We start from the raw sequence: 16,647 nt of genomic DNA, 5'->3' as shown, positions 1-16,647 counted from the left end.
GCACGCACGCACACACACATACGGCACGCACGCATACGGCACGCACGCACACGGCACGCACGCACACATACATACTTTTATGTAGACAAACACATGTACATCCAAACATTGTAAATTATAATAAGGTCGTACATATTGCTTTTCTTTGTTGACTTGATTCGAAGACAAGTCATCACTTGTTTTAAAAGTGTGAAGTAGACCAACCTGCATTGTGGATCCAACACACAGCAGGCAGCATACCATACAGCATCTCTATCTTAGTCACTATGGAGCAGGATTCTCTTGTCTTGGCTGACAGTTATTATGTTAAATATTTGTAATCAGAGCGACTCATTAAATGACTGCGTTGCTGGTTCCTGAGCTTGTTTTTAAAGCAGAATGTGTCCAAAATGCGACCCGGTTCCCTACATAGTGCTCTACTTTAGTCCAGGGCCCAATGGCACTCTATGCCATATGGGACTTGGTCAACAGTAGAGTGCTGTATAAGGAGTAGGGTGCCATTTGSGATGCAACCATATGGTGTTCTGATGTTCTCCATCATTAATGACCAACATTAGGTGTCCTCTGTATCCCTCTCCCTACCTAGGTATATGCTTAATGTGAAGTCACATTTATCTCCCATATTGATTGTGAAGAGAAGGGCTCCATTCAGCTTGGTAATGAAGTGGTTGCACTCAGATAKGTCAAGTAATACATGTGCTTGTAATTTCAGCTTCTTATTTACATTTTATGGAAATGGAGGAAGGGTAAAAAGGTGGATAATTAATCTATGGTTATGGYAACTGATTTTTCCTTTTGATATTTGGAATATAAAGCTATATTAATTCATCCTGGGCCTTGGTTTTTAACATCCGTATTGGAATAAGTAGGAGGGATGAGAGGATTTGAATTAGGTTTATTTGACTGACGTTGTCTGRGGAGAGTCCTTGGGTTAGAACAGCACTGGGAGAGAGGCGAGGATGGAGAGAGGATAGTGCGCAAGCCCAGGACAGAGGGAGGATGGGGCTGGGCGGTATACCGTATTTTACTATATACTGYTATTGATGCACGGACCGGTTTGGGTTTTTACTTTACCTTCTATAACGATATTTGAATGTTTGGTTTGTTAAATGTGATACGCCGTGTGTAATGTCCATTTGTATAGTTGACTCAGCTACTTGAGTCATCCCTCTCCGCTCTCTCCCTCTCCAAGCCACTTTCCACACAGACCTAGTACCACCCCCTGTCACTCAAGGAGGGCATTTGTTGTTCCTCGACCACGAGACACTTGCGTTCAGTCTGCATTGTCAATGCAGCACATGCAACAATGTTGATGACAATGATGTTGTTTCCACTTTGATTTTAATATAAATCCTCAAGCATTCTATAATTACAATATTAGTTTGTATTTTCTTAGCAAGTTAACCTAAATCGTGTTAGCCACTAATGCTAATCGCTAGTTAGCTGGCTAGCTAACAGTATCTTCTAAATCAAAGAAGAATAGGCGAAGCATGTACACTGCTCAAAAACATAAAGGGAACACTTAAACAACACAATGTAACTCCAAGTCAATCACACTTCTGTGAAATCAAACTGTCCACTTAGGAAGCAACACTGATTGACAATAAATTTCACATGCTGTTGTGCAATTAGGCAATTAGCAAGACACCCCCAATAAAGGAGTGGTTCTGCAGGTGGTGACCACAGACCACTTCTCAGTTCCTATGCTTCCTGGCTGATGTTTTGGTCACTTTTGAATGCTGGCGGTGCTTTCACTCTAGTGGTAGCATGAGACGGAGTCTACAACCCACACAAGTGGCTCAGGTAGTGCAGGTCATCCAGGATGGCACATCAYTGCGAGCTGTGGCAAGAAGGTTTGCTGTGTCTGTCAGCGTAGTGTCCAGAGCATGGAGGCGCTACCAGGAGACAGGCCAGTACATCGGGAGACGTGGAGGAGGCCGTAGGAGGGCAACAACCCAGCAGCAGGACCGGTACCTCCGCCTTTGAGCAGGAGGAGCACTGCCAGAGCCCTGCAAAATGACCTCCAGCAGGCCACAAATGTGCATGTGTCTGCTCAAACGGTCAGAAACAGACTCCATGAGGGTGGTATGAGGGCCCGACGTCCACAGGTGGGGGTTGTGCTTACAGCCCAACACTGTGCAGGACGTGTGGCATTTGATTTGATTTAATATAGGCTAACCAGTTACTTGACACTCCCCTCACATTGTAGAGTAAATGGACACCTATATAGGCTAACCAGTTACTTGACACTCCCCTCACATTGTAGAGTAAATGGACACCTATATAGGCTAACCAGTTACTTGACACTCCCCTCACATTGTCATGTAGATTCTATAGGTTACATGCAGTAATGCCATTATTGTGGTTAGTCAGATTAATATAATAGTTAAAAACATTTACTTGCAAGAATAACGATTTCCCTAATAATCCTGTTTACATGGACCCTTCTGACATCAGGCTTCCTGATGGGACTCTTGATAAATTCAGGAAATCGCCAATGAAATAAATATTCTACCACAGGGACCATGTTATTTTTGATTCGGAGTTCGAACATGTAGCGTTTGTATGTGAGAACTATTTCTAAGATGCATGCTGAACTCACTTCACTCGCACATAAGAGGGAGGCTTGTGCTACCGGTGCTGGCACAGGCACAGATCAAATACACCACTGGAATGCCAATTAAGCCGTTTACATGTCTTAATCATTTGCAAGATTGTTCAGAAAACCAAGTGTTTTAATCAACGTATGCTTACTTCGATTTTGGCCTTCCGTTGATTTTTAAGATAAGCAGAGTAAGGTGTTTACATTACTATTTCAGTACTCGGCCTACTGCCATGACCGGTTTAATATAGAATTATTAATGTGCATGTAAACGTACTCACCATCTCATTGTAGAGTAGGCTGTTGGCACTATATGCTAACCAGTATTAGCATTGCTGATTCACTAGTTCCCTTGACCTTCATTAGAGTCCTCCAGACTATCCTGTTGGGTTAAGGCAATTTCTCTTGGCATTAGGCTGTAGTACTAGAGGAGGAGAGAGGAAGGGAGAGGTGTGACCCAGGGCTCTAGTTCAGCCTGTAGTGTCTGAGATGAGGAGCTGACTCAAGCACAGTATCCTCTCCTGGTACTGCTCCTGCTCAGCCCGTGGAGACACGGGGTCACAAGGTCAGCCCTCTGAAGGCCCTCCGCAAGTCAGCAGCAATTAATTGTCCCTGTCCCAAAGTCTCTGTCACAATCTCAAATTTCCACAACACCGGCTTGCCCTCTCGACAGCGAATGTCTAACCCCGTCCGCAGCCCGCTCCCTCCCGATGGCTTGACGCTGCCTGCATATGTAAAGCCTTGTGACAGACAGGAGGGGGGGAAATCAGGAGGAACATTTCTTTCAGCGGTCTCATCTCTCTCTCTCTGTGGTGAGTGACTCGTTAATTTCAGAGGTATTAACTTGATTCATTAGTGCTCTTTGGGGAAGCTGCAGTACAGGGAGGGAAGTATGAGGTGTTTGTTAAAACAACTGTAGCGTAGCACCCCGTATTATTGACATATTCAACAGCGTTTAAGAAATATTACCTTGAACATTGTTATCTTGTGATCAAGCCATCAATGTTTTGATAATTGGTGTCGTAAACATGTTAGCTAACAGGTTAGCAGTTAGCATGTTTTACATTTCAGTGGAAATACTACTACTATCAGCTTTTTGATAATCGGTTTAGCCAACAAAAAAAAAACGTGTTATTGGCATACAGTCCCCAGTTATTGGCCACCTTACTATTTTGTTCAATTACACGCTATATCCATTTAATTTTGTTCAAAAGAGACCCCAACCTCGTATCTGAAGTGTTTACAAGATAGTTGGCTAGCCTTCCAGTAAAAAAAAAAAAAGGTACTTGCCTGTCAACTTCTCATTGCGTAGCCCGGTGTGCCCTCCTGTAGACTCTTAAATGGTTCTTCACCAACATCTTCAGTGCTGTAACCAAATAATGTCTCATTTGTTTTACAGATTAATCTTGTCTTTTGAGAAAGTAGATAACAGTTTAWTACTAACATATACATGAGTATGAATAACTTAGGTAAAAAGTTGGATATTAAATGATGTGTGGTCTGTTGCGCAGGCACATTTTATAACACACAGTGTGTCCCACAAAATGTGTATTTATTTTTATTCATTTAACCTTTATTCTACTAGGCAAGTCAGTTATGAACAAATTCTTATTTACAATGATGGCCTACCAAAAGGCAAAAGACCTCCTGCGGGGACGGGGGCTGGGTTAAATAAATAAAAATATATATTAAATATATATTTATCTCTAGATAGATAGATAATCTCTATATCTGACAAAACACACATCACAACAAGAGAGACGTTACATTAAGAGAGACCTAAGACGACAACATAGCCAGGCAGCAACACATGACAACACAGAATGGTAGCAACATGACAACATGGTAGTAAAACAACATGGTAGCAGCACAAAACATGGTACAAACATTATTGGGCACAGACAACAGCACAAAGGGCAAGAAGTTAGAGACAACAATACATCATGCAAAGCAGCCACAACTGTCAATAAGAGTGTCTGAGATTGAGATAAAACTGTCCAGTTTGAGTGTTTGTTGCAGCTCGTTCCAGTCYCTAGCTGCAGTGAACTGAAAAGACGTGTGTGTGTGTAGATATCATATATATCTCTTTTTGGAAAACTCTGAACCTAACTTGCATAAATGAAAGTTGGTTGTCAGCTAGCTAGAAGGTTGTCTTTAGTCGCAAAACGTACCGTTATTTTCCAGGACATTTWAAATGTTGAGCTCGACGTGATTTAATCCTCCAACCACTAGAGTGTCTGAAGTTAGGGGTTGTCTGATGTAGGGGGAAAATGTGCTAGTTTTAAAGAGGCCAGCAGTTTGCCTGTAGAGAGAGAGGGGGATCAATTACGGCCAAAGTGGCAGAAACGTTCCCTTTTGTTTTTCTATTTATTTCCTTCGAAAACTGGAGGTTAAGATTTTGTCTGGGGCCTCATCTAGATTGTGAACAATAGAAGGAAAGAAGAAACTCCTGCATGCCGAATTCTCAATGAAGTGCACCATGCAGAAATGTCCTGTTTCCTGTCCCCTGCTTTCCTTTCGGTACTCCAGGCAATGTTCCCCGCCATGAATATGAGTCAGGACGTCCAGGTTATTACAATCCCCCCATTGTAATCCTACTATAGGTCTTTGTTTTGTATTTATTATGGATCCCCATTAGCTGCTGCCAAGACAGCAGCAACTTCCTGGGGTGTAAGGAAGTGTTATGATTTCTTTTGAAGAGCACACCCTGTTTTGTCCTCTGGATGAATCTAAATGACTGACTGAAGGCACTTGGCCTCAGAGGTTCTCGTGTGTTTACGTAATGAGATATTACCATGTGGTATTGCCTATAGGCCCTGGTCGAAATTAGTGTACTATATAGGGAATAGTGGGCTATTTGGGACACAAGCGGTGTTAAGGCATGGAGGTGTCTGCTCCTCTCACTCCCCCTCAACGTGACCCTCTTACCCTGTTCTCAACCCACTGTGCTTCTGTCACCCCAATGTCCCCTCTGTCCCCATGGCCACATGCAGGGGTTGTGACGAGCAGTAGGTGGGGGACTAACACAGAGAGAGGGTGGGAAAGCGAGATGTTACATAACAATGACTATTTGAGGCATGACTGACAAAGACCTGTCCATGGCAGCAAGGCGTATGCGTTGGTGGGTGGGGGTATAGAAACAGGAAGGGAACTCTACAACGTGTTGACAGAACGATAGGTGATGTGACTCATCTCCAACCCTGTTGACACTGAATCACTTCATCATGTTGCTCCCTCCCACAGCCCTTTGTCTGTCTCCAATTATTTATTTCAGGACTCTCACCAGGTGCTTGTTGTTGATTTTTTCTAAAAGACTGTTTATGTATATGGAGGTTATTAACTTTGCTTATACCCCSATAAAAATGATGAGGCAGCCTACCTTTGCTGTTTTCCATTTGTGTTTGGAGCTATGCTATGCAGATTGCAGTTGGTTTGTCATTTTTGCATCCCACTGCAGTAKTGTTTCTCTTTAATACAGTTAGAATATTCTTGTTGATGTTCTCTCAGATCTGTTCTTTATGCTTCTCAGTTGTTAGTTCTGCGCCGTGTAATGGCAGCAACCTTTACATAGAAATCATGGACCAAGCCTGCACATATTGCCCAGTACAATATTGCCTGCCACAAAACATCTACGTTTCAAAACGATTGACAGAAGAATTCTGTTATGTTTTGTGTTTGTGTCCAGGCAGACTACTTCAGCTGCATGTATTGCAATATGGTCTTCCACAAAACATCTGGTGTACACATTTTTAAAACAACTAAGAAGTATGTTCAGGAATGTTGTGTTTTTGTCCCTCCAGGCAGACTACTTCAGCTGCATTGCCACCATAGTGTACATCCGTAAGGAGAACTGTCTGTACCAGGCGTGCCCTAGTCAGGACTGCAGTAAGAAGGTGGTGGACCAGCAGAACGGSATGTTCCGCTGTGAGAAGTGTGACAAAGAGTTCCCCAACTTCAAGTACCGACTCATCCTCTCTGTGAGTGGCTTACCTCTGTCTGTCTAAACTCTCTGGCCTCACAGTCAGAGGACACACACACACACACACACACACACACAAGTGAGCATGCACACACACGCTGAGTCCCACTCTGCCACACCATTGGCCCTCACTGTTACAGGGTACCTGCCCTCTCCTGACCCCGTCCCCTAGGCCTCTATTCATTCTCTCCTATCCTCACAGGTCCCTGAGGGTGGGAGCAGTGGCTGCTGTGGCTGAGGGTTTTCTCTGGGGGACTCATCTACTGCTTCTCATTACTCTCTCTCACTCACTCACTCTCTCACACTCTCTCACTCACACACACACACACACACGTTTGCTTTCTGTCTTTGTCCTTCCTTTCACTCTTGCTCTCTCATTCACCCCTCCTTTCTTTCTTGCTCTCTTTTGTGTGCTCTTTTGCTCTTTCTCATCGGCCTCCAGCCAGTCTCCCTTATGGTACTTCTTCTCTCACGGTGCTTAAATAACTCCCCATCGGATCTCTTTACAGTCATGTTTCAAGAAGATTATTATTTAATCCATTCTGCTGTCGCTGCTGCAAGCGTCAAATAGTGGCTGGCTATTTAGGATTCATTTTGATTTGTTTTGTTGGGTGTAAATCAGGATTATGTTGTGTTAATTGCTCTATTTTCCCCTCCTTAATGCTGTTGCTCGATGCTGAGGCATTTTGTCTCTGCTTSTTTAAAATAGCATTCAAATACTACCTCATTTAGTCAGCAAACAAGCTCTTGCAGRCAGACATCTAAAATAAGCGGCTTTTCTTTTGTTTTGCACCTCTCGCCAGTCAGCATATTGCTTTTCTCCACAGAGCTGGAACATAAACTGTGAATATGCTACCATTGCMCGCAGCTCGCATCACACGTACACCTTGGCTCTTCTGGTGTTTGAAGTCCCTGCCTGTCAAATGTATAGAACAGAATAGTTCTATAATAATGATTTCCCCAGCAATATAAACTTGTGCAATTGACAATACATTGATTATGCAGCAGCAACGTGACATCATACACAACAATAAAGCAAAGTACCAAATCCCTGAGAAGCCTACCTTTTTAATAGACTCTGCCTGCGTCCAAATGGCACCCTATGCCCTATGTGGTCCACTTCTTTTGACCAGGGCCCATTGCACTCTGTGCAAAAATAGGTGCACTATAAAGGGAATAGAGTGCCATYTGTGTTGCAACCTATGATCAATAAAGCCCAGATGACCTTTCCCTTTGACTTTCCCCAGTACTCACTCCTACCATGTGTCTGTCTCTATGTTCCTCCTCTCGTCCTGCAGGCCAACATAGCAGACTACGGGGACAACCAGTGGGTGACCTGCTTCCAGGAGAGTGCTGAAGCCATCCTGGGACAGAACGCTGCTTACCTAGGGCAACTCAAAGACTCGGTGAGCCTTACTCTCCCGCCCGTCTGCCTCCCTGTCTGTCTGGTTCAGAGCCTGGTCTGAGGAAAGGGCCTGGGGAGGTGCTGAACCCCAGGCACGGTCTAGCCACCAGCACCAGCTACCTCTGCTCTGCATGAACAGGCTACTGTGCCGTGTGGTCTCTGTAGGCTCTCATAGAGCCTATATTGGGGGGGGGGTTGTTTTAAAGATGGAGAAAGGCTTTGATTTAGAACTTGCCATCTTGATGAAAACAATGGCTTTTTAATGGAAACAAGCAAGTTTTTGAAATGTCATTTTGTTCATTTTCATGCAGAATGAAGCTGCCTTCGAGGAGATCTTTCAGCAGGCCAACTTCCACACGTTCATCTTCCGCAACAGAGTCAAGCTGGAGACCTACAATGTAAGTATCGCTTGACATATATGGGATTTTTGGGTCTGATACAATACTTATATTTGGGAGGCTACACTGGTTACAATTTATTGGCCGACGCATTGTTTTTCAGATATGAGATGTAAAAAAATTATCACAAATTTTGCTCCAAGTGAAAACGTCTCTTCAAAGACACTTTAAAATGTAATTTCATACATTTGAAAAATGAACATAATTTAAATAAATTGAAGTGCTCAGATTAGCATAATTTATTTWGTTTATTATTTATCGATAACGGTGGTGTAAAGACCGCTGTGATCAATATCACCTGATTTTTAATATCTGTCAACCAATAGACGTTAGACTTTGGCGGTATCCAGATTGTCAAACCATACCGGGATATTCAGTAATACCGACACTGAACACACGGGGTGCTGTTTTCAAACCCCACTAATACTCTGTAATCCAATGCCAACAAGTACATGTAAAATCCCATAGAGAATGCTAACCAAATGCTAATGAGCACATTGCGAACATTTTGTACATTTTCTGACCTAAACTATACAAGTAACAAAAAAAATGCTACACTGTTTGCTGTATGCACAAAACAAATATTAGCAAGCAAGGCTGTTGATTCAGGAAGGATTTCTCTGCTGTTACCAAGCGAATGCTTGATTTTGGAAGAAGCTAACCACTTAGCTAGATAGCTAACCAGATACTAAATTAGCAAACCAAATGAACAACTGTTGTGAATTCCATACTGTAATTAGATCACATGCTGTACACAAACACAATGTGACTGGGGACCCACCGTYAGCTTCATAATAATGTGACAGGTGAAATGAAGAACGCAATGTTCTATATCTCCTAACGTATTGCACAAATTGACTGCATGTATTTACTTAAAGTAGCGACAAGTATTGCCGGTATTGAAATACCATCCTGTGGCTTTTTCCAAATGGCCCCGGTATACCTCCCAAGCCCAACAGACATTTATTACTTCATATAAGGTAGAGGTTGTCTGGTTCGATTCCAGTCGTCTGGATGGGAGGAAAAAGAACACAGACACACACATCTTGTTCAGAGGTTTTACAGAATGCCAATTTATTGAAATCTGCATATAAGCCACTTCTTTATACAGTACCAGTCAAGTTTGGACACACCTACTCATTCAAGAGTTTTTCTTTTTACAATTTTCTACATTGTAGAATAATCATGAAGACATCAAAACTATGAAATAACACATCACACATCACATGAAATAACACCATCACCTGTCTCTTATACACATCTAGATGTGTATAAGAGACAGTACTCATTCAAGGGTTTTTTTTTCTTTTTACAATTTTCTACATTGTAGAATAATCATGAAGACATCAAAACTATGAAATAATGGTTTTTGTGACTGCACTTGAAAAAAAGTGAACATTTCTTGAAATGTTCCGTATTGACTGACCTTCATGTCTTAAAATAATGATGGACTGTCGTTTCTCGTTGCTTATTTAAGCTGTTCTTGCCATAATATGGACTTGGTCTTTTACCAGATAGGGCTATATTCTGTATACCACCACTACCTTGTCACAACACAACTGATTGGCTCAAACGCATTAAGAAGGAAAGAAATTCCACAAATTAACTTTTAACAAGGCACACCTGTTAATTGAAATGTGTTCCAGGTGACTACTTTATGGAGCTGTTTGAGAGAATGCCAAGAGAGTGTAAAGCTGTCAAGGCAAAGGGTGGCTACTTTGAAGAATCTCAAATATAAAATATATTTTGTTTTGTTTTACACTTTTTTGGTTACTACATGATTCCATATTTGTTATTTCATAGTTTTGATGTCTTCACCATTATTCAACAATGTAGAAAATAATCAAAAATAAAGTAAAACCCTTGAATGAGTAGGTGTGTCCAAACTTTTGACTGGTATTGTACAGTATGTTCACCTGTGTTTGACATTGATATTCCAGTTGGCCTGACAAATATTAMCAGTTGGCTGTGACATTTCTCCTTACATTGGTTGTATTACCGCCTCTTCTCCTTTACCTCTTCTCGCTCTCTCCTTCTATCCGTTCATCTGTAGAAAGAGCCCACAGAACAGACAGTGTGTTTTCTTTAGACAACTCGTTTTCAGGGGCTATGTGAAAGGTGCACACAGATTACTTGTGGTCACCCTCTCCTGGAAACTACACAGATGGAGCTTTGTTTTGAGGGCACAGCATAAAATAATTGATTGGGTTGGGACTGAGAGCAGGGAGAGTTGGAGCTTTGCCAGAGAGGCCCATTAACAACAGAAGAGTCGAGACCACAATCTGTCACACCATTGCTGTGCTGGGGAGAGAGCGAACAAGACACAGCKAGCTCAGCCTCGGCAGCTTGAAGGGTTCTGCTGTTTCAAGGATGTCCTGACCATTGCCTCAACCCAATGTCTCCTTAAAACACATCTGCATCTTTTTTTTTCCTAAGAAAAAGAAAAGGCAGTGTTTAAAAATAAATAAATATTTATGTTGTTGTGTAGCTAGGTTGTAGAGAATGTTTTCTGATGTAGCTCGGTTGTCTCCACCAAGTCTGTCCCCAGTCAATTAGATTTTCTGGTTTTAAGTATTAAACTTTCAAATATCTCTCTGTTGACTGTTGCTGGGTGCTATTGTCCTCCATCAGCACCGGCCTGTACCCTACCTGCCCTAAGCTCTCTCCTGGCCCCTTACAACAAGTCTGAATTTGACCTGCTAGGTGACCTAATCTGGGACATGCTTAAACCACCTGACCAAGTCCTAAAGCAATGGGACTCCCTAAATCTTTCTCGGATTATTACCAATCCCACAAGGTATGACTCCCAAACACCCAGGCTACTCTTCTTGATGTTATCCTCACAACTAATCAGGCCAAAGTTAGTTACTTTAAGGAGCAGTTCTCTCTCTGTGGGTCTAACACCAAGAAGTTCTGGAAAACGGTTAAAAGACCTGGAGAATAAACCCTCCTCCTCACAGCTGCCCATGTCCCTTAAAGTTGATTATGTGGTTGTTACTGACAAGAAGCACATGGCTGAGCTCTTTAATCACCACTTCATTAAGTCAGGATTCCTATTTGACTCAGCCATGCCTCCTTGCCCGTCCAACATTTCCTCATCTCCCACCCCTTCTAATGCGACTATCCCCGATGCTTCTCCCTCTTTTCCCCCTGCCCCGCTACAAAGTTTCTCCCTGCAGGCAGTCACTGAGTCCGAGGAGCTCCATCTGGGTCAGATGGTTTAGACCCTTTCTTCTTTAAGGTRGCTGCCCCGATCATCGCCAAGCCTATCTCCAACCTTTTTAACCGGTCTCTCCTTTCTGGGGAGGTTCCCATTGCTTGGAAGGCAGCCACGGGTCGTTCTTTATTTAAAGGAGGAGATCAAGTTGATCCTAACTGTTATAGGCCTATTTCTATTTTGCCCTGTTGATCAAAAGTGTTGGAAAAGCTTGTCAATAAGCAACTGACTGGCTTTCTTGATGTCWATAGTATTTTCTATGGTATGCAATCTGGTTTCCGCTCAGGTTATGGATGTGTCACTGCAACCTTAAAGGTCCTCAATGATATCACCATTGCCCGTGATTCTAAGCAATGTTGTGCTGCTATTTTTATTGACTTGGCCAACGCTTTTGATACGGTAGATCATTCCATTCTTGTGGGCCGGCTAAGGAATATTGGTGTCTCTGAGGGGTCTTTGGCCTGGTTTGCTAACTACCTCAGAGTGCAGTGTATAAATTCAGAAAATATGCTGTCTCAGCCACTGCCTGTCACCAAGGGAGTACCCCAAGGCTCAATCCTAGGCCCCACGCTCTTCTCAATTTACATCAACAACATAGCTCAGGCAGCAGGAAGCTCTCTCATCCATTTATATGCAGATGATACAGTATTATACTTAGCTGGCCCCTGCACGGATTTTGTGTTAAATGCTCTACAACAAAGCTTTCTTAGTGTCCAACAAGCTTTCTCTACCCTTAACTTTGTTCTGAACACCTCCAAAACAAAGGTAATGTGGTTTGGTAAGAAGGCCCCACCTGTGTGATTACTACCTCTGAGGGTTTAGAGCTTGAGGTTGTCACCTCATACAAGTACTTGGGAGTATGGCTAGACAGTACACTGTCCTTCTCTCAGCACATAACAAAGCTGTAGGCTAAAGTTAAATCTAGACTTYGTTTCATCTATCGTAATCGCTCCTCTTTCACCCCAGCTGCCAAACTAACCCTGATTCAGATGACCGTCCTACCCGTGCTAGATTACGGAGATGTAATTTATAGATCGGCAGGTAAGGGTGTGCTCAAGCGGCTAGCTGTTCTTTACCATTCGGCCATCAGATTTGCCACCAATGCTCCTTATAGGACACATCACTGCACTCTATACTCCTCTGTAAACTGGTCAACTCTGTATACCTTTTGCAAGACCCACTGGTTGATGCTTATTTATAAAACCCTCTTAGGCCTCACTCCCCCCTATCTGAGAGAATTACTGCAGCCCTCATCCCCCACATACAACATCCGTTCTGCCAGTCACATTTTGTTAAAGGTCCCCAAAGCACACACATCCCTGGGTCGCTCGTCTTTTCAGTTCGCTGCAGCTAGCGACTGGAACGAGCTGCAACAAACACTCAAACTGGACAGTTTTATCTCAATCTCTTCATTCAAAGACTCAATCATGGACACTCTTATTGACAGTTGTGGCTGCTTTGTGTGATATATTGTTGTCTCTACCTTCTTGCCCTTTCTGCTGTTGACTGTGCCCAATAATGTTTGTACCATGTTTTGTGCTGCCACCATGTTGTGCTGCTGCCATGTTGTGTTGCTACCATGCTGTGTTGTCGTCTTAGGTCTCTTTATGTTGTGTTGTCTCTTGTCGTGATGTGTGTTTTGTCCTATATATATTATTATTATTTTTAAATGTTTTTTATGTATCCCTGCCCCCCGTCCCCGCAGGAGGCTTTTTGCCTTTTGGTAGACCGTCATAGTAAATAAGAATTTTTTTCTCAACTGACTTTCCTGGGTAAATAAAGGTTAAATAAAAATAAATGTAGGATGAACAATGTAAGGGTCTCATTGACATTAGGGCTGGGAATTGCCAGGCCCCTCACAATACGATAGCATCATGATACGTTGGTGCCGAAACGATATGTATTGTTGTACTCACGATTCTATATGCATTTCGGTTCTGGGATTTTATTGCGATTCGATGTTCCAAACATATTGCTCACCATATGTATGCTGCAGCGGGACAAGAGACCCAGAGGAAAACAAGTTGTGATCAGTCACGGGAATAAAAGTGCTGAAGACAAATTGTTTCCCTATTTAAAAAGAAGATGGAGAACAAGCTATGAAGGAGTTTTTGTACAAGTACAGCCGGTGCAAAAATTATATTGCAATATTGTCAAAACGATAATATATATCTTCAAATAATATCCATAGGTAACTATCGATTACCCCCCCCCCCATCACTAATTGACAAAAAGCTCATGTTTTTGTTTCTTGGTTGCCATGGTTAATGACTCCTACCAGCATTACTAGAGCCTCAGTACTATAGCATCATATGAGAGCAGCAGTGTTGGACGGCACGTCGGGGGAAACAAAGCAGCAGTTTGCATCAGTCATTGGAGATTACATCCTTGGGTCTTCTTGGTTATGACGCTACAAGCTTGGCACACATGGATTTGGGGAGTTTCTCCCATTCTTCTCTGCAGATCCTCTTAAGCTCTGTCAGGTTGGATGGGGAGCTTTGCTGCACAGCTTTTTCAGGTTTCCAGAGACGTTAGATTGGGTTCAAGTCCGGGCTCTGGCTGGGCCACTCAAGGACATGCAGAGACGTGTCTCGAAGCCACTCCTGCGTTGTCTTGTTGGAAGGTGAACCTTCGCCCCAGTCTGAGGTCCTGAGCGCTCGGGAGCAGTTTTTCATCAAGGATCTCTCTTTGCTCCGTTAATTTTTCCCTCGATCCTGACTAGTCTCACAGTCTGAAAAACACCCTCACAGCATGCTGATGCTGCCACCACCACCACTGTGCTGCAGAGATGGTTGTCCTTCTGGAAGGTTCTCCCATCTCCACAGAGGAACTCTAGAGCTCTGTCACAGGGACCATCGGATTCTTGGTCACCTCCCTGACCAAGGCCCTTTTCCTCCGATTGCTCAGTTAGCCCGGGCGGCCAGCTCTAGGAAGAGTCTTGGTGGTTCCAGAAGCATAGTCAGAATTTTGTTTCAAGTTATAATAATTAATAAGTAAGTACAATTGGCCTATATGTGATCGTAACACAGCTATAACGTCGTACAGTGCTCTTATTCTCTCCCCCTAGCTCTCACTTTCCTCTCTTGGCCCAGACAGCCTAGTCCTTGTAACTGGTTGTCTGTCTGGGTCTCCACTGGTTGTCTGTCTGGGTGACTAGAAAAGAGGGCACATCGGACATAATACCATGTCAAGCTCTCATAGAAGTCTGCCTTCCATCCAATTCCCACCCATGGTGGGCCCAGTGCAGTAGAACTATGCCAGGAGAAGCAGAAGTGCTGTGGATTTGCATAGCAAGCGGCAGCCTGATTCTCCTCGCTTTGCCCACAAATCCTGCCTTTCTGGCAAGATGTGACCAACACTACTCACTTGACAAACTCTGTCACACTCCCTTGTGGAACTGCAGTGCGGGTGGGTTGGTGTGTGATGCTGTGAGCCTGAGAGAGCCGTGTGTGCTGGGGGGAGGAAGGGGAGGTGAGGGTGAGTTAGTTGGGAGACTAAAGCAGAGTCCTGAGGGAGTCACTCATTAGATGGTAGAGAATGAGGAGAGACCATTTCTAGACCACCCTTCATCTCTGCTGCGCCTGAGAGACTGATGCCCTTTTCATGTGTGATTTGGTTAGTCAGGTTTCTGCTCCAACTATCTACCATAGATAGCAACGCTGGCACATTTAGGACTATTACAGAAAGGGGGCCTCCCAAGGGGTCTAAGGCACTGCGTCACTACAGATCCTGGTTCSATCTCAGGCTATGTCGCAGACGGCCGTGACCGGGAGACCCATGAGGCGGCGCACAATTGGCCCAGCGTCGTTAGGGGATGGTTTGGCCAGCCGGGTTGTCCTTGTCCCATTACGCTCTAGCGACACCTGTGGCGAGCCGTGTGCAATGCATGCGGACACGGTCCCCAGGTGTACGTTGTTTCCTCCGACACATTGATGCTAGAGGTCGACCGATTCAGATTTTTCAACGCCGATACCGATTATTGGAGGACCAAAAAAAGCCAATGCCGATTATTTTATTTTTGATAATTTTTTGTAATAATGACAATTACAACAATACTGAATGAACACGTATTTTAACTTAATATAATACATCAATAAAATCAATTTAGCCTCAAATAAATAATGAAACATGTTCAATTTGGTTTAAATAATGCAAAAACAAAGTGTTGGAGAAGAAAGTAAAAGTGCAATATGTGCCATGTAAGAAAGCTAACGTTTAGTTTATGTTCCTTGCTCATAACATGAGAACATATGAAAGCTGGTGGTTCCTTTTAACATGAGTCTTCATATTCCCAGGTAAGAAGTTTTAGGTTGTAGTTATTATAGGAGTTATAGGACTATTTCTCTCTCTACTATTTGTATTTCATATACCTTTGACTATTGGATGTTCTTATAGGGACTTTAGTATTGCCAGTGTAACAGTATAGCTTCCGTCCCTCTCCTCCGTCCTACCTGGGCTCGAACCAGGAACACATCGACAACATCCACCCTCGAAGCAGCGTTACCCATGCAGAGAAAGAAACGCTATTAGCGCGCACCTCGCTCAACTGCACATTTGTGGCCTGCTGGAGGTCATTTTGCAGGGCTCTGGCAGTGCTCCTCCTTGCACAAAGGCGGAGATAGCGGTCCTGCTGCTGGGTTGTTGCCCTCCTACGGCCTCCTCCACGTCTCCCGATGTACTGGCCTGTCTCTGGTAGCGCCTCCATGCTCTGGACTACGCTGCCAGACACAGCAAACCTTCTTGCCGCAGCTCGCATTGATGTGCCATCCTGGATGAGCTGCACTACCTGAGCCACTTGTGTGGGTTGTAGACTCCGTCTCATGCTACCACTAGAGTGAAACCACCGCCAGCATTCAAAAGTGACCAAAACATCAGCCAGGAAGCATAGGAACTGAGAAGTGGTCTGTGGTCACCACCTGCAGAAACTCCTTTATTGGGGGTGTCTTGCTAATTGCCTATAATTTCCACCTGTTGTCTATTCCATTTGCACAACAGCATGTGAAATTTATTGTCAATCAGTGTTGCTTCCTAAGTGGACAAGTTTGG

At 43.6% G+C, this 16,647-nt stretch overlaps 1 protein-coding gene across 1 annotated transcript in view; it reads left to right on the top strand.

Moving 5' to 3' along the window:
- LOC111958671 (replication protein A 70 kDa DNA-binding subunit) overlaps window positions 1-16,647 on the top strand; it is a 56,244-nt gene that overhangs the window by 29,754 nt on the left and 9,843 nt on the right. The window contains exons 14-17 of the mRNA XM_070436707.1: window positions 6,288-6,307; window positions 6,403-6,579; window positions 7,880-7,987; window positions 8,298-8,384. Of these exons, the coding sequence (XP_070292808.1) occupies window positions 6,288-6,307; window positions 6,403-6,579; window positions 7,880-7,987; window positions 8,298-8,384 (392 nt within the window). The remainder of the gene's footprint in view (window positions 1-6,287; window positions 6,308-6,402; window positions 6,580-7,879; window positions 7,988-8,297; window positions 8,385-16,647) is intronic.

Source organism: Salvelinus sp. IW2-2015, linkage group LG4p, assembly GCF_002910315.2.
Source record: "Salvelinus sp. IW2-2015 linkage group LG4p, ASM291031v2, whole genome shotgun sequence".
Taxonomy (NCBI): Eukaryota; Metazoa; Chordata; class Actinopteri; order Salmoniformes; family Salmonidae; genus Salvelinus; species Salvelinus sp. IW2-2015.
This window is presented reverse-complemented; position numbering and strand designations above follow the sequence as displayed.